Below are 26,532 nucleotides of genomic sequence, written 5' to 3' on the forward strand. Positions count from 1 at the left end.
CACACCTAGGGATTCCTATGAGTTGAGCCCCTAACTCCGCCTTGTCTCTGTTGAAGGCAGGATGACCATTGGCTGGACCCTCTGGGGCAGTGTCTCCTGCCACCGCCCAGCTCAGCAAACATTGGCTGGTGCACCCTGAGTGCAAGGTGCTGGCTGGGGTGGGGAGGTGACAGGCTTGCAACATTGTGGCCTTTCTTGCCTCAACCTTTGCCTGACGTGCCCCACCCCCCTCGACTCCTGAAGAAGGCCTGCTCACTACTTGAGACTCACTCCAAGGGTGGAACCATCCCTGCCACCTCTTCTGTACCCCCCATTTTAGACGGTACCCTTTCTGGACTACCAAAGCACCCAGCTCTGCCTTTGCTGTGGCACTTGTCACTGGTGTGGATTCCCCACTGCATGCCAGGCACTAAACCTGGCACTTAAAAGCGCCCCCACCTTTCCCCATTTTAGAGGCTCAGCGAGGTGTAGTGACAAGCTCTACTTACACAGCTGCTGTGGGCCTCAGTAGGGCTCTGAGCCTGGGCTGGGCATTCCCATGCATTAGGAGTCCAGCTCCCCCAGAGCTGTGCCTTCCTTAATGAATGTCAGATTATACAAAAAGGAGAATGGAACCACCAGTCCCTAACATCCCTAATGCAAAAGTGGTGGTAGAGGTGGTGGGGTGATGAGCCAGTACCGTTCTAAGACTTACATCCATTCAGTCATTGACTCCTCACACAAACCCTGTGCTCTTATTATCCTCATCTTACACATGAAGAAACTAAGGCACGGGGAGGTTAAAGAACCTTGCTTGTTCCAAAGCCTGGCTCCAGAGTCTGTCCTAACGTGTATCACGGTATAGATATAAAAATAACTAGTGCTGGCTGAGCAATGTGGAATGAATCTGAATTTCATCGTAAAGAGTGCTACTTTTCCTTGCTGTTTGAAGGCAGGCAGGAGAAACTTAGCGCTTAGAACATGTTTGCAATCTTATTTAAAGGCTCCCACCACCAGGCAGAGCATTTTGCTTCACTGATCTGCTGAAAAGCAAGCTACATCTTTTTTGTAAAAAGTGGGGAAAGGAGAAAAATATGTATTTGTATTTGCATAACTAAACCCTGAAAGAATATCTATAAACTAATGAAAGCAGTTACTCAGATGGAGGGGGAAAGGTGGAGGGAGGCACAGAGTGGAAGTAAGACTTTTCCCTGTATACTTTCTTTCTTTCTTTATTGCACCATGGGAAAGTAAAAAGAAAATTTATAAATTATTTTTTAAACAAAAGCAAGCTGCTCCTTAACACGTGTTCCCTGTGTGGGTTCTTCCAAGGTCTCGCAGTGGCCAGCGCCCTGGTGGACATTTCTCAGCAGATGCCAATAGTGTACAAAGAGAAGTCAGGAGCAGTGAGAAACCGGAAGCAGCAGCCCCCTGCACAGCCTGGGACCTGCATTTGATGCTGGGGCCAGGGACTCTCCGTGAGCGAGGTGTGTCATGCCAGAGCCGTCTGCAGGGAGGGAGCAGGCAGGGAGACTCTGTGCAGCGGGGCAGAAGACTGGAAACCCTCGAAGCATCCGACTCATCTGCATGTTCACAAGCTTTCTTTCGACGGTTTCTCCCATCTGTACTCCAGCATCTAACCTTTTACTTTTGCATAGGAAATAATTGATTTAATTACAGGTCCAGGGGTGATCTAGTTGTTGCTAGAGGAGGCCAGTGAAGAGCCAGTGAGAGAGCTAAGAAGGACACTCAGGTTCACTTGCGGAAAACTGTTCTTGGGGCTGTCTCAACTGTGCAAAAAACAAAAGATGTAGTGTTTACAAATAGACATTTCTCATCAGTCGTTCTTGAACATGATCTTTTAAAAACTAGTCAGATGAATTAACTTGTTTTCGTCTGAAGCCTGCTATCTTTTTAAAAAGATGTGCTACTTATTCTTGCACGATTTAGGCAGATCTCTCTCTTCCAGGGAGTAGCTTTTTTCTAGTTGAGAACTAATAATGGTCCATCTCTTTTGAATCATATCAAACTAAGATAGAAGGGGGCTATTTTAAATGTCGAGGTCAGCACTGTTACTTAGAATGTAAACTGATGTAATAGGTAGTTTTCTATAGCAACTTGATTAATTGAGTCTTAATCCATTTGAAATTCTTGTCTCTCTCTCTCTCTCTCACACACACACACACACACACACACACACACATACACTAAGTGCCTAGACTTTAAATAGATCTAGCAATTGGGAAGTTAGTAAGCCTAAGTTTTTACATAATTGCATTCCTACATTCTTATAAAATTTAAATAGCTACCATTGGCAATCTGCTCTTTTTCTAAAATCTAATTTGCAGCCAGGAAAGAATTTTCTCACCCCAAGGAACATTTAACGGAGCAGCAGGGACTGTGAGGAAGGCAGCGATGAACTAACTGTGAAAGCTCCTGTTTTTATTGTTGTCAAAAAGGACAGTAATCAGGCATGGTCCTCATGTGCCTCCCTGTCCCCTGCCCCCAAGGTCACTCTATGTGTGATGTCACTTCAGCCCTTCTGGCATCCTACTGCCAGGGCACCACAGAGCAAGGGATTCACTCATGTTACCTGTCTCCCTTGAGCAGAAAAGAGCATGACAGCACTTGGGACCCCTGGATCAAAGAGTGACTCTTTGTTCCTGTGGCCTGCTCTGAGCATATGGGCCACTCTCAGGCTGCAGGTGGAATCACACACCAGGAGAGGGACAGTCTCCCATTATCGGCAGAACCTGCCCCTGAGCGTGAAGAAGGACCTGGAGCTGTTTGCTCTCTTCCCCCGAGGAGAGGCTTGGCTCTCTTCTGTCTTCCTCCCAGACTCAGGTGGTGCCTGTGGGGAGGGCAGTGAACACTGATAAGGATGAAAAGCACATGGAAAAAATGGACGAGGAGGGAAACGATACCAAATGGAAAGTGACCAAATGTAGTGGGGTAGAGCAGTCCCTGCCCTTCTCCGCCAGGGCACTCCCTGGATGTCGTGTTGTCCCCACCTATGGTGCTCTGTCTTCTGGCATTATGCAGCAGCCTCCCAAGATCTCTCTTCTGCTTCGAAACCTGGAGTTCTCTGGCATTACCCTATTGGGATGGACCTCTAGACAACTCAAGTTTGTGAAATTGGAGAAATTAACACTCAAAAGAGCAAAGACTGTGGCATTTCACCTTTAAATGAAGTGCCTAGAGAGGGAGTATTGTCTCTTCCCCAACACTAACCCCACTCCCATGAAGAATTGCCTGGAAGGATGTTTTCAAGGAAGTTGAACGATAAAACTCAGATGCACAAAACACCTCTACTTTGAGACTTGCCTCTCAAAAAGCTGCTTTTTCACGTTATTGTTAAACAGCGACGGTTCTAGAAAAGACCCGTCCTCTTACTAACTCCCCATATCCCTGCTCCAGATCACAGCACCCACAGAGAGCCTGCCGTGGACTGGCCCTTCACCCCTGTAATTACCATGAGGCTTCTTGGCAGAAAAAGAGGGAGGCCACAGGAGAGGGTCTTCCCACAAGGGAAACCCTTGTTTGTTCAAAGGACCAGTGTTTGCTTGGCCAAAGAAGTCTCTTCCCCGTGGTAGTTCCATGCCTTGAAATAACATGTCCCATGTCTCCTAAGCACCTGGTTATTTCTTTTTTTTTTCCTAAAAAATAAATGTTTATTTTTAAAAAGGAAGGAAGGAAGGAGCAAGTGAAGTTTAATTCTGCTCCAGCAGTGGAGAAACAGCTGAATCCACCTGCTTCTCCTTTGCAGCCAATAGCAAACAGCTTCCTCCAGGCTCCGGCCAGAGGAAGGGACGGCAGGAGAAAGAAGCAGTCAGCTTAGAGCCAGTTACCGGGAGGGAGTCACCTAGAACTTCAGAGAAATGCCTGCATGTCACGGGAGAGCCTGTATATAAAAGTAGTCATGAAAACGTTGATATTGCACTTGTACATATCTATACAGTAGTGTCTGGAATGTTCAGACATTCAGAGTGTACATAAAACAGAAAAATATCTTAATGTATTTTTATTAAATGTAATGGTGTCTGAGTTTCACTCAATCTGTTTTTGTGCCACATACTGGATATCTAAGTTTGGAGAAGTCCTCTCGTTAGTCCGTGATACATTGATAACAGAGCCATGAAAGGCATCCCCGTCGTGCTGATGTGTTCAACACATCTGGTACCAATTGGATAATTTAAAACAGGAATCGTCTGTCAGTACACACATGAGAAACTGGGCAGCGAGTCCCTTTAAACAGCAGTATGTGAGGAGACTCAAAGGCAGCGGGACTCTTTCTGTCGCTGTTGTTGGCTCTGCAAGTGCATCGTGAATCTTTCTGTCAGCCTCTTGGTGCCGTGAGTGGCCAGGGATGACCAATCTTGTCCTGAGAAATGATTCTCTTAGTCTCTGAATTCAAAGACTATACCTGTGGAAATCAGATTTTCCAAAAAGGGGTTTTCTAGGCTCCATTTTGATGTGGTTTTGTCCAAATTTTTAAAGACCATTTCCCAGGACCATAGTTTATTATACTGAAAACTGGGAGTGGGAGAGGGGTGGCTAGTTCGTTGATAAATAGCTCCTGCTTTCCCATGGAGAACTGCACACACCCTGGCCTCCTGTCCACCTCCTACCCCTTCACCACACACAGTGTGGGGAAAAGTCTGTGCTTCCCTGTGAGGATCACCTCTAAAAGGTGGAAGGGGGTGTGGAGAGAAGGCAGCCCATACTCCCTTGAGCTAACCCAGAGGGAAAGCAGCCCTAGAGAGAAGACTGTCAGCAAAAGGAAAATATTGGAATATCTGTGGGTGAGGCGTAAGGTGCAAGATTGGAGACGCACCAAGAAATCGGGCCAATGAGAAGACCAGAGCACAAGAGCTACCTTTCAGTGCAGCTCTTGCTCCGTCAACTTCATGGAGTGTATTTCAGTATTTCAGTACACTCCATTAAGGGGGCGGGAGTGATTCACTTCCTGGGGTGGTTGCGTTTTCATGAACACCTTTGATCTTTCAGTTTCACTCACTCATCTGTTCATTCAACACATATTCACTAAGCACTTGCCAACAACCTAAGTTAACACTCAGGCAGTGACCAAGATGAAAAAGAAGCTCTTCAGAATTACAACGAAATTCAGCTCCTCAAGCCCTGCATGCCAGGAGATCTTTCCTGGTGGTTTCTGTGAGAATTGGCCATCCTAAGGACAGACCCAGGAAGGCAGAGGGTCTGCCCTTGGGCCATGCACCGGCTCTCAGTCTGAAATGTTTGCCCAATTTACCAAACCATAAAAATCATCGTGATGGTTTGTAGATCACCAGGCCCACCACGAGACTGTTCCCTGGAGTCATTCAAACTCATAAACACTCTTGCCTGCAGGAAGATGATGTGGAGTGGAGAGGAAGACTGGCGCCTTCTCTTTTAAAGGCAATAATGGAATCAACTTTCGTAACTGAATTTGTGCACAAGACATTCTAAACACTACACTAGTGAAGCCTGTTTCATTGAACTAATTCTGGCTCTAGAAATGTTTTTGTTTTATAGTTATTTACGGTTTTATTTTGGTTTGGATTCGAGCTTAGTTTGTTAATATGTATAATTTAGCATCTATTGCACTCATGTAAATATGGAGTAAGTATTGTAAACTATTTCATTGCTGGGGACTGTGGGTGTTATACATACATTTAGGACTGCAATTTTTGGTATTTTTTGTATTGTAAAATAACAGCTAATTTAAGCAGGAACAAGAGAATTAAGGGAGGTCTGTGCATTTTAAACACAAATGTGAAGAACTTGTATATAAACAAAAGTAAATACTATACTACAAACTTCCTTCTGAAATAAAAGTAGATCTGGTAAAAATGCGGTTTTCATTCTGTTTAATTTTTATTTTATTTTGTTTCACTTATTTTTACAATTTGGTCATTAGAACCTTAAGAAATGGAAAAAATTGTTTTAAATGGTTATCGGTTTTCAGACTGCCTCAGAGGAGGCACTTGGCAGTCCGTGAAGGTGTAAAAACAGCAGGGTGGGCACCTCAGACACCTCTGGGAGGGGGCCAGAGAGCCCTGCACAGCTTGTGAGACTTCCCGAGGTCGCCACTGTAGTCTTTGTTGCCCGTGAAATGACAGTGCTGGGGAAGAGGCTGGTGTGCAGAGCAGCTCTGCCCTGGCGTGGGGAGGGGCCCTGGCGGAGCGCGGTCCATGCTGATGCCTGGCCAGCTGCCCTTGGTCTTTCAGCCTCTTGTCTTCATGGGCTTCTGAATGTCTCTCTAGGTTTTCCAAACTACTAAATGTCAGGTATGCTGACAGGTTTAGTCCTACATGGCTACGGCATTGTCCTTGGTCTTGAATTTTTGATGAAGTTATTTCCGTTCATAAAGCCTTGTCTGCTCGCCTTCTTTGTACAGCTCCTGCCCTCAGAACAGGGTCAGAGCAGTGCATTTCAGCACCTGGTGCAGAGTGCCGAAGGCCTAGAAGAATAAGACCAGTATAATGGGAGTTGAGAACATCAGAGGAAACACAAGAAAGGGCAGCAGTTCATCTAGGGGAGGATGGGTGAGGCACAGGCCTGGGTCTGGGAGCCTGGAGGAGGCCAGCCCACTAGAGCTTGGGTCTGGGCCAGGGATGGAAACACTTGGACTGGTGGCTGCTGCCAGGTTGGAGAGGACCTCGAAACTGTTCTGGGAGGGCTGTGGAAGCCACCAACTGTTTAGGACAGGATAAAAACGTGTGATTTAGTGTTATTGTGGCAGAGACAATGCTGTGTGTTCACCAAACTTGTTACATCTGCCATTGGACCCACAGGTCAACATTTCCCAGCCCCCTTGCCATTAGGTTGGGACCATAAACTAAGCTGTGGCCAAAGAAATGTTGGAAGAAGTGATGTACACCAGTTCCAAACTGGGCACATCCCATGCTCCCACGTGGGACTCCCTGGAGGTCGGATGTTAAAGATGTTGGAGGGAACATGGGTCCCTGAGTCACCAATTAGAAGCAAGCCACCTGATCAGCAAGGGCTGTGTGCTGTTCTTTGCATCACTGAAAAGCAAACTTTTCCTCCACCAACCGCCTGAGATTTGGGGCTTTATCACAACAGATAGCTTTTCTTACTCGAATACACAAATTTACACCTTAAAGTGCAACACAACGGTAACCAAAACCTAAAATGTGTGGCATTGGCTTAGTTAGTGGCCAGGTGGCAGGTAATGAGAAAACAGATGCAACAGGCAGAACAGCTGGGGATCCCTGTCCGGCAGTGGCAGAACATCTGGTATGGTGGTTATGTCCGATAATTTAGAAGGCAAACTATGTGTCTACTGAGTTTTTTACAAACTCAAGGGGAAGAAGTTGAAAAAACCCAGAATGTGGTATGTGTTGATTGTTATTGTCTGCTTGTGGCAAGGCATCACAAAACAAGAGTTGAGTTCCAGAAGGAATTCGCCAGTTTACAAGCAAAAGGGAAAAGGTGGAGAGGCCTGAAATCCAGGGTCTTACAATGTTGGAAAACCCAACTAATCTTGCTTCTAGTCTCCAAACACTAAGAGGTGCTTGTGAGTAACAAGGAGCTGGGGAGACTTAGTGACTCAGCTTCCTGGTGAGAATCAGATGAAGGGTGTGGCCTTCCTGCTTGAGCCTGGTAACGTCAAGGCCATCATCTTGAGGGTTAGGCGTGTGGATAAGGAAGCAAGAAACAAAGCAAACTTGAGGACAGTGTCCAGGAAAGAACCAGGAATGCAGTCACTGATCCTGGACCTACACTGACCCAGTGTAAGTTTTTGAGGGAATTATGTTGCCAAAGAAACCATTAGCCTGACCTTAAAAAACAAAAACAAATACCTGGGGCCTGCCCCGTGGCGCAGCGGTTAAGTGCGCGCGCTCCGCTGCGGCGGCCGGGGGTTCACAGGTTCGGATCCCGGGTGCGCACCGACGCACCACTTGTCAAGCCATGCTGTAGGGGCGTCCCATATAAAGTAGAGGGAGATGGGCACGGATGTTAGCCCAGGGCCAGTCTTCCTCAGCAAAAAGAGGAGGATTGGCATTGGATGTTAGCTCAGGGCTGATCTTCCTCACACACACACAGAAAACACCCCGGTGAGCTGTTGAGGAACCCTTAATTAGAACCACCTTCAGGCAGGAGATGGTTGTGAAGGCTGTCTCTGAGGAGAGCACACAACCCAATGCCACCTCAGATGTGGCCCAGAGAGCACATGGGGGCCTGGTCAGGAACTGTCCCACCCCAAGGCAGGACCCAGCAGGATTTCAAAATTGCTGTGGGCCAGTGATTGCTGTGTGTCTGCCATCCTACTCCTTCCTGTACAGGCAAGTTATGAGGCTGCCCTGTCCCATTTCACCACTGTCTGTTGGCCAGGTATTGTGTAAGGACCAGGGATTTCACAGTGAACAAAACAGACAAAAATCCCTGTCTTTGTGGAGTCTACAGTCTAGTGGGGGAAACAGATAAGAATAAGTTCTGTGAAGAAAGGTAAAAATAGGGTTGGAGGTAGAAAGTGCTGAGGGAACTGCTGCTTTACATAGTGGGGCTCTGGAAGGCCATTCTAAGGTGACACCTGGGCAGAGTGCTGAATGAAAGAGGGAGCTAGCACTTGGATGTCTGGGAGAAGAGCATTCCAAATAGAGCAGCAAGTGTGGAGGCCCAGAGGTGGCAATCTGCCTAGTGCGTCTGAACAGTGACCAGTCAGCCAGGGTGGCTGAACCAAAATGGGCTTCAATAGTGTGGTAGGAGCTGGGGCAGGCCGGGTAATGTAGGGCAATAGTTCTCAACCGGCATAGGACTGCCCCCTAGGGGACATCTTGGAAATAGGTGGGGGGATCTTGATTATTGCATTGAAGGGGCAGGCACTGCTGTGATTTAGTGGGTGGGCCTAAAGGTGGTCATCCTGCGACATGCAGGACTTCCCACCCAACAAGGAGTTGACCCATGTCCCACCCGATTTTCCAACGTCTTGCTGGATATTTGTGTAAGTGAAAAAAATCTGTTTCTAATTAATTATTTTAGTGTAGAACCCAACCCTGTTATAAACAAGTTTTCGAGAAATGCAATTACTGTGTAAATCAAGGGAAGACCGAACTTTGTTTTCTTCAAAACTACCAAGAGCTGGTCATTGTTTTAGAAAATTGTCACCAATGGCAGTGTCATTCCTGGTATCTGAGACCCCAACCCCTGTGTGGGTTGCATCTGAAGACACACACCCTGCAGCCCTGTGTTACTAGCTGTGTCACATGCCTGGCAAGAATTCTCTTCCATTCTGTGTCCCCAACACAAGGAAGGGACTAGACTAGGTGATCCCGATGACTGTATGAAATGTGCTGCACAGGGAGTTGGGGATCAGCTCTTGTTGCTGGGGCCCATTTGCACTCCCTGTAGACCTTTCCTCCTTATTTGCTTAATCTCGGTCCCTTGAGGGCTCAGTTTCTGAGGTTTTGTTTGTATTTTATTTTCTTGTGTGTGTGCTCATCTTAATTTTCCCCTCTGTATCTTCTGCCTTGGAATGGAGGCTCCTTTGGGTGTAGGGTGCCATGTCCTACAAGAACAGCTTCCCAAGACATCCTTCAACCCAGGCCTTCCTAGGCCTGCAGCCGAGCAAGGCAAGGCCATGTCTGCCTCCTTTCACATGAGTGCCAGTTTGGCACTTTGCTGTCCAGCAGGTGGAACTCTCCTGAAGCCCTGCATAGCCTCTGTCCTCCTGCCCCTCTGGAAATTTCACCCACCAATGTCCACTTCCTGTAAAAATGAGCCATGAGTTTGTCCCTGACTGACTCAACTGGGGATGGTGGGGGGAGGGAGGTGGGCAGGGAACGGCTTCCACTCAACCCTGCACCTGGGTAGCAGGCTCCAAGCCAGAGCAGGCATTCATGAGCCGTGAACTTTCCACCAATAAATCCACGATGCTTCCGGCACCTGCCTTTCTGCCTCACTGGCTACCCTCAGCCACCTGCCAGCTAGAGGCTCAGTGTTGACAACAGCTAACAGAGAGCCAGTCACAGGGATGAGGCCAGGGCCAGGACCGCAGTCTCCCAGAGCACGCATGAGAGTGACAGCAAGCAGGCTACCTGGCAGGATGCGGAGGCCAACACTCAGATGTGGATGAGCAAGGCAGGACTCGTTCCTGGTCATGGGGGCCACAGCTAGACTCAGCCTTCAGGCATTTGGCCAGACTTAACACCCTGTATGGGCCAGGGCCTTTTTAGGCAGAAGTGACAAACACCAAACTCAGACAACTCTATTAGTTTCCTGGGGCTGCTGTAACAAATTACTCAACCTTGGTGGCTTAAAACAATACAAACTTGTTCTCACAGTTCTGGAGGCCAGAAGTCCGAAATCATGGTGTTGGCAGGGCTGCACTCCCTCCAGAGGCTCTGGGGGAGACTGTTCCTGGCCTCTTCTAGCTTTTGGCAGCTGTTGGCATTCCTTGGCTTGTGGCTGCATCCCTCCAGTCTCTACCTGTCTTCACGTGGCCCTCTCCTCTGTGTGTGTGTCTCATCTCCCTCTGTCTCTCTCTTATAAGGATGCATGTGACTGCATTTAGGGCCCACTCGGATAATCCAGGATAAGCACCTCCTCTCAAGATCCTTAATCACATCTATTGCCATATAAGGTCACATTCGCAGGTTCCAGGGATTAGGGTGTGGACATATCTTTGGAGACACCATTCAGCCCACTATAGCAACAAAACCCTCAGAAAGTTGACTGGCCCAGGGGTGGCAAGACGGTGGCCTTTGCATGCCACAACGCCTCACCCTCCTCTTAGTTTTCTCCTTAGAGCTGGCTGGGTCCACGCCCAGGATGGCGTCAGGCCTCCCACACAGAAATGTGCACTCTGGGAAAAAAGAGAGCCGGGAAACGGGCCCTGTGACCTTTCATTTTCCCCTGCACAGTCTGATGTCAAAGAGGCTCCATCAGGTAAACTCTTGCTTGAGTCAGAGAAGTGCTGCAGGAAGCCGGCCAGCTGCCAGTGAACAGTTTCGCTATTTTCAAGTAGGTTCTGCTCACTTTTATCTTCCCAATCTTTGGGAAGGTATATGCCTGTATTTTACTCTATCTGAGCAAAAAATGAGTAGTCGAGTTTAACACACTCTCACACAAGGCAAATCATTTAGCAGACATTTAATTCTGCGTTTGAGCCACCAGGCAATCATGGTGAGCAGGGCAAGGCGATGCATTCACTTCCCTGCCCCACCCCCAACACACACACCATCCCTCCCCAGCCCACTTACAGGTGTCCATTCCCATGCAGGTGTAGGTGCATATTGAGAATATACCTTCTTAGGAAGTGAGAACAGGTTGGACTCTGAGCTTCACTCTGTCCAACACCTTCTTTTTTTCCATTGGAAAACTGTCCCTCCAATTCCATGTGATCCTGGTAGACTGATGTCACTCCCTAGGTCACTGGAAGAGGCTTATAACCCATGCTGGGCCCACCAGGGTCCTGCCAGGGACATTCCATGAATGCTGGGAAAGAGAGGTGCCTTTTTCTGCTGAGATTGCTAAAAGGAGAGATTGCAGATCTCTGGAGAGATCATAGAGGCTGCTGGTGACATTCCTACCTACCCCGTGGTAAGAGCCTGCGTGGCTGCAGAGGGAAGCCATGCACAGACCAGCAGGGGCAACATCATTCGAACTCCTGGAGAAAAGCTGTGCCTGAAACCTGAACTGCTCAGACACATGCTCAAGCCAGTTTGATTTGTGTTTGGCTCCGATCAGGAGAGTACTGGCTGAAGCTGGGAGGCTGGCTGACATCTGCCACAGGCAGTGTCTGTGGGTTTGGTATGAGTTGCTACGTACACAGTCTCAGAGCTGGTGGCTCTTTTTCTGGTCAGGACAGCCCCAGGCCTGAGCTTTGGTGTGGTCTGTACCTAACCCCTGTGTCTTAGGTTAGGTTCTGCAGAAGCTGAGCCCAAGACAGGGATTCTCAGGCCATGATATAATGGAGAGAGTGGACTCAGAGGAACCTCTGAGTGAGGGAGCTAGGAGGGGGCAGGGGAAGGAGCTGAACTAGGATGTGGTCTCAGCTGGGATCTAGGGGGAGCTCTGGAGCATGAATGGCACACAGAATTGTCCCCCGCTTAGGCAAGCAGACCAGGCCTTTGTACCCCTGCCTCAGTCATTGACTGCAGTCTGCCTCAGGGAGCAGAGTGTAACCTTACAGGCATTTCTTCTAGAGGAAGGGACAGCTGAGAGCTGGGAGCAGTCAACATTCCTGGCAGCTTGGGGATGGGTTGCACCGGCCCAGAAAGGTCTCTGAGCAAGGCACCAACAGCCTCCACTTGCCTGTTTCATGGCCCCTGCCAAACCTCAACTAGATTTGAGAAGGAGCTGCCTGGAGACATGGTGGCCCTTCACTCATCGGAAGTCTCCAAGCTTTTGAGGAAGAAGGAGGCGGGCAGAAGGCTTAGTACCTGGCCATTGTTCTGCCTTCTCCTCTTCAAGTTCCTCTGCAGAACTGCAGTTTAACGCAATGCCCTCAGCATTCGCTGGGTCCACACCGGCCACACGCATACATGGAGTGTTTGTAAAAACCTTTACGATAAATTTCCTCAACTCCAGGAAAGAATTCAACTCTCCACATGGATAGAAGCAGTTAGAATATGCAGGAATAAAAAACAAACCCACCATCACCCCTTCTTTCAAGTGTCTGTCGGGGCCGGGCTCTGTGAGCATTGAGGTGTGGCTCCCCTAAGTGAGTACCCAGGGTGATCCTGGGGCTCCCAGGCACCCCAGAGGTGGGAGTGTATCAATCAGGGCCTATGTTTGGCTGCAAATAACAGCAACCTGGGGAGAAACTGGTTTAAACAAGTTAGACGTAATCATTTTTCTCACATAATGAAGAGTCCAGAACGAGGCAGATGGAGGCCGGTGCAGTGGCTCGACAATGTTGTGTGGCTCCATTTTCAAGATGGTGCCCATACCCCCAGGCATTGCCACCAAGTTCCAGGCAAAAACTGGGGAGAGTTGAGGCTAAAAGCTGAAAGGACCGGTCAACAAGTCTGTTCCTGTTTAAAGAGCTCTCCTGGGGTGGGCCCTGTGGCTTAGCGGTTAAGTGCGCCAGCCCCACTACTGGAGGCCTGGGTTCAGATCCTGGGCGCGCACCAATGCACTGCTTGTCCGGCCATGCTGAGGCGGCGTCCCACATACAGCTACTAGAAGGATGTGCAACTATAACATACAACTATCTACTGGGGCTTTGGGGAGAAAAAGAGGAAAAAAAAAAAAAAAGGGAGGAGGATTGGCAATAGATGTTAGCTCAGGGCCAGTCTTCTTCAGCAAAAAGAGGAGGATTGGCATGGATGTTAGCTCAGGGCTGATCTTCCTCACAAAAAAAAAAAAAAAAAAAGAGCTCTCCTAGAAGCCTCATCTGTGAATCCTACTCATTGGCCAGGACTGTGTCACATGACCACACCCTGTAGCTGCAAGGGAGGCTGGGAAATGTAGTTTATCTGAGTACTAGCAGGGAAAGCAAGAATAGACAAAAGCAACCAAAATCCCTGCCACTAAGACCTGATAGTTGTTTCAGTTTGGCATCTGTAGGTGAGGAGACGGAGCCCAGCGAGGTCCTGAGGTCATCTGAGGTCACACAGGCCAGCAGAGGCACACCCTGTGGCCATCCCTGGTCTCCAGGCTCCCAAAACATAGATCACATGAAAACAAGGTCAGTCTCAGTGCATGTGGATTTATTGAGCTGTCGATGCCATTCCTAGTGCTGCGTGAAACCATGGGGAAGACAGCCATGTGGCCAGTGCAATGTAGGGGACTGGATTCTCACTCCTGGTGGTGCCCACCAAGCAGCATATCCTGGACAGGAAGCATTCTGCCAACGTTAATCATGGGGCGGAGGTGGCTATCATGATGGGTGGTGCCGAACTGGGAGGGTGCCACGAAAGTCTGCAGTATTAGGGGGAGTTTTGCCTGCAAGTGTACAGATGCACTCCTTAGAGCATGATCTGCTTGGAGGGCTGATAAAATTTCCCAGAATTCTGGGAGTTTGGATGGTGTCTGACCTTCTCTAGTTGATGTAGGGCCCTGGTGAGGCCTCAGCTACACAGATGACCCCTGCCCATGCCTACACTCTGGGAGACCCCAACAGTTCCAAGGTCTCTGGAGAAAGGGAACTACAACCAAGAAACCTCTGAAAGGGAAACCTTGGGCTTTGCAGTCAGGCCCTCAGCCTACAGCCCCTGCTCCAAGGTACAGGTACATAGGGTGTCCAGACCTGCAAAGGGGAACGGGGAGAGAGCAGTCCCCTTTCAGTGGAGCAGTAGGCCACAGACATGGCCCAGTACTCCAGGCAGCGTGGGACAGTTGGCTGTGTTGTCCGAGGTCTGCTGTCCTAGTCACAGCAGGGGCTGGAGAGCCAGGACAGGGAGCATGGAGAGCAGGGAGCTCCCCTCCAGGGGCCTGTCTGCCGAGGACACCTTGGGGAGTGGGAGCAGAGCGTGGACTTGAGGCAGAAGCCTGGCTCTGCTCTCTGCCTCCACCCCCATCCCAGGCCATTCATGCCTCCATGGAGGCCCACCTGGCATAGCAAGGTGGAACGAGGCCCTGCAGGGGCTGCCAGCTCACCATCCCCTCCCTGTACCTACCTGTAGGAGGCTGTGTCCAGGGTCCTGGAGGGAGTCCAACTGGTCCTGCAGGATTGGGGGCCACCAGCTGTCAAAGGCCTGTATAGCGCCATCTATGAAGAGAGGGGTGCAAGGCAGGCTTGGGAAATCCTAGCTCAGGGCCCAGCTCCTCCGGGAAAAACTGAGAGACCCCTGGCATCCTGCCTGGGCCCTCACCACACAGGGACGGGAGGATAGGATGTCTGCAAGGATGGGCTTCTGGGACACAAGGCACAGGGTAAAGAATGATGAGGACAACTGTGCTAAGAGTGCCTTACAAACTGTACAGCCTTCCATCCTCACAGGGGAGGGTGACAATTATCTTCTCTATTTTACAGATAAACACAAAAAGGCTTAGAGCAGTTAACTAACTCGCAGCTAGTAAGTGGCATAGTGGAGCTTCAAACTCAGGCCCCCTAACTCACACACTGGGCAGCGAACCACCGAGCTATTCAGACTCGAAAGGCAAAATTATCAGTAGGGGGAGGCAGGAGTGCCTCATCTGAAGCAGGAATCCCGCCTTGTTCCATTCCAGGCCCTCGGAAACTTGTTTTAACTGCCCTCCCACCTGCCCGCAGGGGCACCCGCCAAGACACCCCTGGGCTTCTACTTTGGTCTGTGACCTGGTCTCTGGAGACAGCTGGGCACAGATTCCCCGAGGGGCAGAACGACAGCAGAGGGAGATGTGGGCCTGCATGACAGCCGCAAACAGCCTCAGTTTCCTCATCTCTAAAATGGGCTCCATAGCCAGGCGGCTTGGGAGGGGGCAGTAAGCGTGGACTGGACTCCCGCGTCGCCCCGCCCGGGCCCCTCACCCAGACACCGGTTCCTCGTAAAGAGCCCCCGGAAGGCTTCACACTCCTCACGCCGGTTTCCGCTGGCTCCGCAGTCGCACCAGGGTGCCACACGCGCGCTCGCGTTGTCCACGTAGTTGGGGGTGACGGCGGTGCCTGCGCGGACCCAGAGGGCGGAGTAATCGGCCCACCTGGGCGAAGGCACCCCCGAGAGAGCCCGCGGCCGCGGCCGCGCCGGGATCCCGGCCGTGCGTACCCACGAGGCCTGCGTAGGCGCGCAGACAGCTGGGAGCCTGGTCCGGCAAGCAGCCGTCTGGGGCGCCGGGGGCGGGCGAGCAGGAGGCCTGGAAGGCCAGGAGGCGGGGCCTGCGCAGCGGGCGGGCGGGAGGGCGGTGAGCCGGTGGGCGGCAGGCCCCGCTCCCGCCCCCCCCCGGCCCCCCCCCGTCCTGCCCTCCCCACCACCCCGCACCTCCCGCACCTGCAGACCCGGCTGTGCTCGCAGGCGTCTAAGGGCACGAGGCAGGAGGGCGGGGCGGGGCCGGGCCCGGAGAAGGCGCAGGCGGGCACGAAGGTCTGGCGCCGGCGCTCGGCGCACGCGGGGCCCGCGCACGGGCAGAAGAGCAGCGCTTGGGTGAGCGCGGGTGGCCCGCGGGCGAAGAAACGGCGCAGAGCGCGGCGGCAGCGGGCGCGGGGGCAGCCCCCGGGCCCGGCCCGATCCAGACACCGAGCCACGAACTCCGTGCGCAGCCACTGGCACCGCGCGTCCGCCGTGCACGCCTCGGCTGCGTCCACGCATCGGTTCCGTCCGGCGGAGCTCGGCGACCCTGTTGGGGGAGCGGGCGGGCTGCGGTTGGTGGGGCTGCGCCCCCGCCCCCGGCCACACCCTCCGAAGATGTGGGGCGCTCAAAACCGGAGGAGGCAGAGTGTGACCCGAAGGCCTGATTGACTGGCCTTCTGTCGCAGGGATGGGCGGCGGCGGGCTCTGGGGATTCTTGCAACACGTCAGGGATGGATGGGGCGCACCGAGGCTGGGCCTGGCCTCCCCCAGAAGCTGAGACCCATCCTCCCCAGGCACCACCCCAGACAGGCCATACCTATCCAAAGAGGGGTCCACGGGATTCCTCCCTCTCTCACGGACACCGCACCCCCCGGCGCGGGAAACAACAAGACAGACTTTTGGGGACCTGGCTAATGGAGACATCAGAAATGGCGTTGAGGACAGTGGCCGCTCCTCGTCCTCTCTTTGGCACGCTGGGACGCCTGGGCTTTCTTCCTATCCCTTCTTTCCTCCCCCATGAAGACGCTTTGAGTGTGTCTCCAGGTTTCTGGTTCTCCCTGCCTCCTGACCTCCTGCATCTCCTGCTGCCTCCTGCCGCCGGCATCTTCCCCCTCCATTCCCTTCTGATGCTCCCTCTCGCCCGTCTAACCCGTGCTGCCCCATCTGGACTCGCGTGCTCCTGGCTCCCCCACCCTCCACCAGCCGGATGAAAGAGGGACTGACTTCTCACAAGGGCTCTGGGCACTGGAGGGCCCGTTTAGGCCTGGGCTGGCAGGGTGTGGATTCGAGAGAAGTCCCTGATGGCAGGCCACAGGCCTCTATCCTGAGCCACAGGGACCAAGGGTCCATGATAGGTGGCACTCCGCTGGGGGCAGAGAGCTTGCCTAGCACAGCAGAGTCACACACCAGGGGTCAGTTGGGCAGAGGGCGAGCTCTGTCAAGACATGCCACAGGCCACGTCTAAATCCAGCCAAGCCAGGGTCTCCGGGGATCAAGACTTGGCAGCCCCTTCCTAGGACCTAGGTAGGTCGCCCAAACCAGGCTACCCCACCCCTTTGCTCCCAGCCCCCCGGAAGCACCGCAGTCTGAGGGAAGTTTCCCAGCCTGGCCCTGCACCCATCTTGCTGTGTGTGTGGAGGGGGGTGTCGCCCGCCTCAGGCTGGAAGCAGTGCTGCTCCCTGGCACTGGCCACCTCTTTCGGGGGCCTTGGTGATTCTTGCTGTGGCTTCAGCGCCCTCTGCTCTGCAGGGAGGACGAACAGACACTAAGGACTTGGAATGGGTATGTGAGTGGAGGGGGTAGACAGGAGAGGGGCGAGCCCTCCCTTCCTCTCTCTTCTCCTCCCCTCTAGCAGAGCAGCAGGCAATCTTCCCCCTTCTCTCCCAGCCAAGTACGTCACATCCCCAGGCCACAGCCACACACAACAGCACCTACTGTCACCATGGGTGTTGGTCCAGCTCTGCCCTTTGCTTACCTGTCTCCGTCTGCCAGGAGCTGCCTTACCTCATCTCCACTCTCAAAACAGCACATCTCAGCTGCAAGATCTCCTCTGCCTTAAACTTTTGCCCGATTCCATTTTCCCCACCCCACCCCACCTGCTAAAGTGACCCCTCCCTCGGCAATGCCCCAGGTGAGGAAGGGGCAGTCCCGAGTAGGTGGGACAGCAGGTGCATGGCACGGCAGACTCTGAAGATGCAGAGGAAGGAATCAGTGTGAAGCTCCAAGACTGAAGGCAGGGGGCTGGGGCTGGGGGGAGGGTAAGAGAGGTGGGAGAGGGGCAGCAGTAGGAAAAGGAAAGTTTCTGGGGCAGGAGTACCAAGGCGGGACTTGGGAGGGGGGCGCCCCCATGAAGGCGGGAGGCGAGGTGCACAGCTGCTGGAGCATAGTGCCAGGTGTCCCTGCACCCCACCCCCCACAGGTCTCTCGCCCATGCCCCTTTTTACACTCCAGCTTTTCCTGGAGTCACCCTCTTGCCCTCCCACCCTGTCCCTGAGAATGGGGACAGGGAGGCCAGGGGGAGGAGGTAGCCACTCACCCAGAAGCAGTAGCAGCAGCAGCAGCAGCACAGGCCCCAAGCAGCAGGCCATGCTGGGCAGCAAACAGAGGACAGGACGGAGGCAGAACCCTCATCTGACAGGTGCCTCGTTCCCAGCACTGCCTGGGCTGGAGCTCCTTGGAAACCCAGGTGTCTGCGCTAACAGGAGCACTCATGCTGGGAGGAGGCTTTGCATGACTCCCCGCCCCCACTCAGTCTCCACCTCAGGCTGCACCTCCAGTTAGATCTGGGAGCCACTGAATCCAGCACCTGAGTGTGTCTAGATGGACCCCAACACACTCTTTCCTATCCGCACAAAGCAACACCCACACAACAACCCAAGGAAACCTTGTCTCTCCTATGCTAAACCATTAACCTTTGGAAACAACATTGTTCTTTACCTTCTTTTATAATTTAATTTTTTTTTCCTGAGGAAGATTCGCCCTGAGCTAACATCTGTGCCAGTCTTCCTCTATTTTGTATGTGGGTCGCTGCCACAACATGGCTGCCACCGAGTGGTGTAGGGCCGTGCCTAGGAACTGAACCAGCTGCAGAAGTGGAACACCCTGAACTTAACCACTAGCTCTCAGGCTGGCCCTATTTTTCATTTTTTATTAACTGATTTTAGACTTGCAGAAAAGTTGCAAAAATATTAGCTTTTCCCTTAGACCCTTCATTCGGGATTGCTTTGGCTACTTGGGGTCTTTTGAGGTTCCACACAAATTTTAGGATTTTCTATTTTTTGTGAAAAATGCCATTAGAATCTTAATAGGGATTGCATTGAATCTATAGATGGCTTTGGGTAGTATGGACATCTTAACAATATCAATTCTTCCAATCCATGAACATGGTATATTTTCCATTTGTTTGTGTCTTCTTCAATTTCTTTCATCAAAGTCTTGTAATTTTCAGTGTACAGATCTTTCACCTCCTTGCTTAAATTTATTCCTGTTTTATTGTTTTTGATGCTATTGTGAATGAGATTGTTTTATTTCTTTTAAAGATATTTTGTTGTTAGTGGATAGAAACACAACTGATTTCTGTATGTTGATTTTGTATCCTGCAAATTTACTGAATTCATTGATTAGTTCTAACAATTTTTTGGTGGAGTCTTTAGGATTTTCTATATATAAGATCATATCATCTGCAAATAAAGACAATTTTACTTCTCCCTTTCTGATTTGGATGCCTTTTATTTCTTTTTCTTGGCTGATTGTTCTAGCTATGACCTTCAGTGCTGTGTTTAATAGGAGTGGTTGGAGTGAGCACCCTTGTCTCGTTCCTGATCTTAGAAGACAAGATTTCAACCTTTCACCGTTGGGTATGATGTTAGCTGTGGGCTTGTCATATATGGCCTCTATTATGTTGAGGTATATTCCTTCTATACTCAATTTGTTGAGTGTTTTTATCATGAAAGGATGTTGTATTTTGTCAAATGTTTTTCTGCATCTTTTGAGATGAGCATATGATTTTTTATCTTTCATTCTATTAATGTGGTGTATCACATTTATTGATTTACATATGTTGAACCATCCTTGCATCCCAGGGATAAATCCCACTTGATCATGGTGTATGATCGTTTTAATGTGCTGTTGAATTCAGTTTGCTAATATTTTGTTGAGAATTTTTGCACCTGTATTCAGCAGGGATATTGGCCTGTCATTTTATTTTCTTGTATTGTCCTTATCTGGCTTTGGTATCAGAGCAATGCTGGCCTCATAAAATGAGTTTGGGAGTGTTCCCTCCTCTTCAATTTTTTGGAAGAGTTTGAGAAGGATTGGTGTTAATTCTTCTTTATATGTTTGGTAGAATTCACCAGTGAAACTACCTGGTTCTAGGCTTCTAACTTCTTAGCTTGGACTCTTATCCCATTAACTTTCAGCTTTCCTTTGAATAAAAAAGATGTATGTCTATAAATTTCCCTCAAAGTACCACTTTCATGGCATATACAACTTTTGATTGTTCAATTTTTATCATGCAGTTGTATTTTAAAACATCCAACATGATTTCTTCTTTGACCCATGAGCTGTTTAGAAGTGTGTTATTAAAGTTCCAAGCATATAGGGATTTTTAAATTAATCATTTTATTGACTCTTAATTGCTTTGTCATTAGACAATGTGGTCTGAATGATACTAATTCTTTAAAATGTGCTGAGACTTGCTTTAATGGTGTGATACTTGTGCATATGAGGAATGCATATTCTCCGTCAATTGTAGAAACTCTGTCCAAGTCCTTTATCTCAAGGTTTTTAATTGTTACGTCCAAGTCTCCCACATCTTTACTAATTTTTTGAGACTGCTTTACCAACCAAAAATTGAGAGCGGGGCGTGCCCAGTGGCTCAAGCCGTTAAGTGTGTGCACTCCGCTTTGGTGGCCTGGGGATCATGGGTTCGGATCCCGGGCACGCACCGACACACCGCTTGTCACGCCATGCTGTGGCGGCATCCCATATAAAGTAGAGGAAGATGGGCACAGATGTTAGCTCAGGGCCAACCTTCCTCGGCAAAAAAAGAGGAGGATCGGCATCGGATGTTAGCTCAGGGCTGATCTTCCTCACAAATAAATAAATAAATAAATAATAAATAATGGAGCCAGCCTGGTGGTGCAAGCGGTTTTGCGCACACTCTGCTTCAGCAGCCCGGAGTTCGCGGGTTTGGATCCCTGGGGCACACCGACACACTGCTTGTCACGCAATGCTGTGGTGGCATCCCATATAAAGTAGAGGAAGACGGGCACAGATGTTAGGTCAGGGCCAATCTTCCAATCAGCAAAAAAGAGGAGGATCAGCATCAGATGTTAGCTCAGGGCTGATCTTCTTCAACAAAAATAAAATAAAATAAATAAATAAAAATAGTAATTGAGAGAGGTCTGTTGCAGTTACCACTATGATGGTGAATCGGTCAATTTATTCCAGTAAAAAATTTTAGGCTATTCTGTTTGGCACATTCATGTTTATAATTGTTAAACTTTTCATATCTTATTATGTAATGATCCCTCTCTGCTCCTAGTAATGTCTTAAAGTATATTTTGTCTGATGTTAAAATAAGCATTCCAGGGCCTGCCCCATGGCTTAGCGGTTAAGTGCGTGCGCTCCGCTACTGGCGGCCTGAGTTTGGATCCCGGGCGCGCACCAATGCACTGCTTGTCCAGCCATGCTGAGGCAGCATCCCACATACAGCAAGTAGAAGGATGTGCAACTATGACATACAACTATCTACTGGGGCTTTGGGGAGAAAAAGGGAAAAAAAAAGGAGGAGGATTGGCAATAGATGTTAGCTCAGGGCCGGTCTTCCTCACACACACAAAAAAATAAGCATTCCAGTTTTATTTTGTATTTGTGTATTATAGCTTACCCTATCCTATTTCTTTCCGCCTTGCTTTGAATTTAAGTTTTAGATGTATCTCTTTTATTTCAAATCTGACAATCTCTCTTTTAACTGGCATGTTAAATCCATTCACAATTATTATATTATTGACATCTTTGGACTTGTTTCTATTATATTTGTGTTTTCTATTTGTCACATTTTTATCCTATTTTTATTATTTTTTTCTCTTTGAGTTTTTCTATTCCACTTTTTCCTGTTGAACTGGTTTAAAAGTTAAAGTTATATCCTCTATTTCAATCTTTTTGTTTCCCTTTGAAATGCTACTTAATTAAAGCACTAAATTAACCACCTGTATCTTAACTCTCTTCTTGAACTATAAAAGGACATAGAACATTTCAACCAAAGTTACCCCTTCTGGGCTCAGATGCTATTGTCTAATATTTTGTCCAGTCCTTTTCTGACACCATGAATTAGCCATTACTATTATCATTTTATAAAACATACAGATAATGTTTGGTATAAATACATTTTTACAAAGCAAGCTGACACTGACAGAACTGCTGGCTTGGGGACACCTCTGCCTCTCTGTGTCTCAGGCAGGCCCAGGCCCCTATTGAGTGAATGGACTAAGATTCTGCAAGTTCCTGGAGAGGATGGAGGATTATAGCAGTGAGACTTCCAGGAAGTCTCTTGGGAAGACTTCCAGAGCTAGACTAGAAGGGCAGCCCCACAAGAACATACAACGGAGAAAGGAAAGTCTCTTCAACAAATGGTCTTGGGAAAACTGGACAGCCACATGCAAAAAAATGAAAGTAGACCATTACCTTACACCATACACAAAAATTAACTCAAAATGGATTAAAGACTTGAATGTAAGACCTGAAACCATGAAAATTCTAGAAGAAAACATAGGCAGTACGCTCTTCGACATCGGGTTTAGCAACATATTTTCAAGCACCATGTCTTACTGGGCAAGAGAAACAATAGAAAAAATAAACAAATGGGACTACATCAAACTAAAAAGCTTCTGCACAGCAAAGGAAACCATCAACAAAACGAAAAGACAACCTAACAATTGGGAGAAGATATTTGCAAACCATACATTTGATAAGGGCTTAATCTCCAAAATATATAAAGAACACATGCATCTCAACAACAAAAAAACTAACAACCCAATTAAAAAATGGGCAAGAGACCTGAACAGACATTTCTCCAAAGAAGATATACAGATGGCCAACAGGCACATGAAAAGATGTTCAACATCATTAACTATCAGGGAAGTACAAATCAAAACTAAAATGAGGGGGGCCGGCCCGGTGGCGCAAGCGGTTAAGTGCGCGCGCTCCGCTGCGGCGGCCCGGGGTTCGCTGGTTTGGATCCCGGGCGCGCACCGACGCACTGCTTGGCAAGCCATACTGTGGCGGCGTCCCATATAAAGTGGAGGAAGATGGGCACAGATGTTAGCCCAGGGCCGTCTTCCTCAGCAAAAAAAAAAAAAAGAGGAGGATTGGCGGATGTTAGCACAGGGCTGATCTCCTCACAAAAAAAAAAAAAAACTAAAATGAGATATCACCTCACGCCCGTCAGAATGGCTATAATTAACAAGACAGGAAACAACAAGTGTTGGAGAGGATGTGGAGAGAAGGGAACTCTCATACACTGCTGGTGGGAGTGCAAACTGGTGCAGCCACTATGGAAAACAGTATGGAGATTCCTCAAAAAATTAAGTATAGAACTACCATACGATCCAGCTATTCCACTGCTGGTATTTATCCAAAGAACATGAAAACACCAATGCGTAAAGATACACGCACCCCTGTGTTCATTGCAGCGTTATTCACAATAGCCAAGACTTGGAAGCAACCTAAGTGCTCATCAAGGGACGAATGGATAAAGAAGCTGTGGTATATATACACAATGGAATACTACTCAGCCATAAGAAACAATGAAATCCAGCCATTTGTGACAACATGGATGGACATTGAGGGTATTATGCAAAGTGAAATAAGTCAGAGGGAGAAGATCAAATACCATATGATCTCACTCATTAAGTAGAAGATAAAAACAACAACAAACACATGGAGACAGAGATTGGATTTGTGGTTACCAGAGGAGAAGAGGAGAGGGAGGAGGGCAAAAGGGATAATTAGGCACACGTGTGTGGTGATGGATTGTAATTAGTATTTGGGTGGTGAACATGAGAACATAATGTAATCCATGCAGAAATAGAAGTACAATGATGTACACCTGACATTTATACAATGTTATAAACCAGTTACTGCAATAAACAAAAACAAAAAAACAAAGGCGGCCCCAAGAGCAAATACTTCACATAGAAGACATCCACTTTTGTCTTTCCAGCATTCTCTCTTCTAGTAAGAAAATATATTTCTTTGTGGAAACCACCCCTTCTCAGTCTCAGACCTTGTGGCTCTGCTGGGTTGACCCCACCCTGGGACTCAACGTAAGCCAGCGTGATGACTCAGGCCTGGCTAATGAAAGCCCAGTATCTCTCAGCCTATAGTGATTGGCTCATGCATGGACACGTGACCCAAGCTGGACTAACCACGGTTAATTCCGGGACTGTAAAAGGTGCACTATTTGCACTGGATGAACTATTCTGGAGGAAGATGAACCTGAAGCTATCAGGAGTATCTTTGGTGGAACTTGCCTGAGTGAGAAGCCATCCAAGAGGAAAGTACAGCTAAGAGGAAGAGGGAAAGAATGCAGGACCCAGTGATGCCCCAGTCACGAGAGCCCATAAACTTTTTTGTGTGTGTGTGAGGAACATCAGCCCTGAGCTAACATCCATGCCAATCCTCCCCCCACCCCCTTTGTTTTTTTGCGGAGGAAGACTGGCCCTGGGCTAACATCTGTGCCCATCTTCCTCCACTTTACATGGGACACTGCCACAGCATGGCCTGACAAGCTGTGCGTCAGTGTGTGCCCGGGATCTGAACCCGGGCCACCAGCAGCAGAGCGCATGCACTTAACCTCTACTCCACGGGGCCAGCCCCTAAACTTCTTTTTTTATTACAGCTTCTTTGAGTTGGATTTCTGTCACTTGAAATCAGAAGACCCTCTTAAGTACCAAAAGAGGGTTCTGAAATCTGAGTTCTTTCCCTACATGATTTTTGTTGTCCCTACTGACCTTTAAAATTCAGACATTCAACATATATTCTAAGAGCCACAATCAGCTTGGCTGCCCCTGGGTATGGTACTACATCTATCTGTGGTTGATTTCCTAATTTGTTTCATGAATTGGGAGGCCACAATGCTGACAGCCATGGCCACTGAAGCAAAATGCAAACCATCCTGCCTTTGCAGTCGGCTATGTTTAATTCTACAAAACCCACCTGTAAACTGACACATGGAAGGAGAAAGTACACGAAGGAAGGAAACTCAAGATCAAGCTCAAGCTCTGACTACACAGGGCAAGTGTGCTCTCTCCCATCTGTCTTTTTGGGCGGTCAGAACCACTTGGAGGTGTGAACACCTCCATTCTATAGCACAGAGGGCCTCCAAGAGGACAGAAGGGAAGAAGGGCCAATAGATGACTGCACACTAGTGTCAGAGCAAGGAGAGTCCACCCCAGGGGCAACCCTGAGCAACTGGAGGTTGGGTGGCCTAAGAAGTCATAGCTCGTGGGGCTTGCTCATTGCGCTGGCCCGATGATTACTGCCCGTCAGAACCCCCTTGCTCAGCTCTCAGTTATTGTGGCTGAGCCCTCTCCCCTCCTGTCCTCCATTCACCTTCTGCTCTCCTAGTGCTTCCAAGGTTGACCTTATGCCAGCTCTGTTCTCCTGTCTGTTTTCTTGAGTTCTCCACCACAAGCCAGGTGATCCCAGGCCCCAGATGCTCCTCTCCCCAGACTGAGATTTCCCCTCCCACTGCCCTCCTTCCTTCCCATCTGGCCCTTCCCAGAGCTCTCCACTGGGCAGTCTTAGGTAATAGTCATGGATGGACACGTGACCCAAGCTGGGTCAGAGATTGGCAGAGGGCAGAGATTGGCGCCCTTTAGGGTCCTTTGTAGCTGGAGTACCATGGGGCCCAGACACCCCCTCCTGAAGAGTGAGAGTGTGGGGAGGTATATTAATCAGGTTCTTTATTTTCTGCATTTTATGATGCTTTGACATCTTGGTGGGAGGTGGGAGGGCTTGCTGGCTGGGGGAGAGACTGACCCTCCCAGGGCTAGCTAATTCCTAGAGATAATAAAAACTGCCTGTGAACATGCCTTTCATATGCAAACCAACCACTCCTGAGTCCATACCCCGAACCACCTCCTTTTTTCTAACTCTGAGGCACCAAGCCAGTATTTCCCCTACCCTAAATCACCCCAGGGCCAGGTACCAGACAACTAGAGACCACCCCTATACCCCAGAGCCAGACAGAATTATTCAAATTAGCTAATCCTGAGCTGTTTAGCCTGCCCTGCTTTCCTTTCCCATGGAAACCCCAATATAGGCTCTCCCCTCGCTCCTGCTTCTGCCACCTCACCAAACCTGGTGCATCCCCATTGGTCCTGCATGGCATGGCGTGCCCCCTTCTCTCAGGAATTGTAAGTAATAAAGACTTCTGGGCCGGCTCCGTGGCTTAGTGGTTAAGTGCGCGCGCTCTGATGCTGGCGGCCCGGGTTCGGATCCCGGGCACGCCCCAAGGCACCACTTCTCCGTCCAACCCGAGGCCGAGTCCCACGTATAGCAACTAGAAGGAGGCGAACCTATGACATACAACTATCTACTGGGGCTTTGGGGGGAAAAAAATGAATAAATAAAATCTTTAAAAAAAAAAAAAAAGACTTCTTTCAGTGGCATTAACCTCTTCATGGCATCACTCAGTCATCCTATAAATCAAAGTCTCAGAGGTACAATTAGGACAGAAGGGAGCTTTAGAAAAGAGTCTCATTCAACCTCTTGGGCTGGTGGAGTGAACGCAAGCCTGAGTCTGGGCTGCCTCTTCTCTGCTCCAAAGGAAGGAGTGGGTGACTGCAAAAATTCCCCACTTCTTCACACT

At 49.4% G+C, this 26,532-nt stretch overlaps 2 protein-coding genes across 2 annotated transcripts in view; one reads left to right on the forward strand and one right to left on the reverse strand.

Moving 5' to 3' along the window:
• Positions 1-1,581, forward strand: part of ATRN (attractin) — a 161,045-nt gene extending 159,464 nt beyond the window's left edge. Inside the window, exon 29 of the mRNA XM_004433802.3 lies at positions 1,312-1,581. Within this exon, the coding sequence (XP_004433859.1) occupies positions 1,312-1,436 (125 nt within the window). The 3' untranslated portion in view covers positions 1,437-1,581. The remainder of the gene's footprint in view (positions 1-1,311) is intronic.
• Positions 1,582-13,477: 11,896 nt separating this feature from the next.
• GFRA4 (GDNF family receptor alpha 4) lies at positions 13,478-18,320 on the reverse strand. Its single transcript, XM_087445543.1, has 6 exons — positions 18,193-18,320; positions 15,858-16,203; positions 15,636-15,745; positions 15,401-15,535; positions 14,568-14,659; positions 13,478-14,399 (listed from the first exon to the last, which is right to left on the reverse strand). The coding sequence occupies exons 1-6, from the start codon at positions 18,242-18,244 to the stop codon at positions 14,319-14,321; spliced, it is 816 nt and encodes a 271-aa protein (XP_087301669.1). The 5' UTR covers positions 18,245-18,320; the 3' UTR covers positions 13,478-14,318.
• Positions 18,321-26,532: the final 8,212 nt, after the last annotated feature.

The sequence above is a fragment of the Ceratotherium simum genome, chromosome 21 (genome assembly GCF_057802395.1).
Source record: "Ceratotherium simum simum isolate JZ-2026a chromosome 21, ASM5780239v1, whole genome shotgun sequence".
Lineage (NCBI taxonomy): Eukaryota > Metazoa > Chordata > Mammalia > Perissodactyla > Rhinocerotidae > Ceratotherium > Ceratotherium simum.

Coding starts and splice junctions, on each gene's coding strand:
- GFRA4 (XM_087445543.1), bottom strand. CDS start 18,244: ATGGCCTGCTGCTTGGGGCCTGTGCTGCTGCTGCTGCTGCTACTGCTT. Junction 16,204..18,192: donor GCTGCTGCTACTGCTTCTGG/GTGAGTGGCTAC, acceptor CTCCCCCAACAG/GGTCGCCGAGCTCCGCCGGA. Junction 14,400..14,567: donor CTGGACACAGCCTCCTACAG/GTAGGTACAGGG, acceptor CCACTCCCCAAG/GTGTCCTCGGCAGACAGGCC.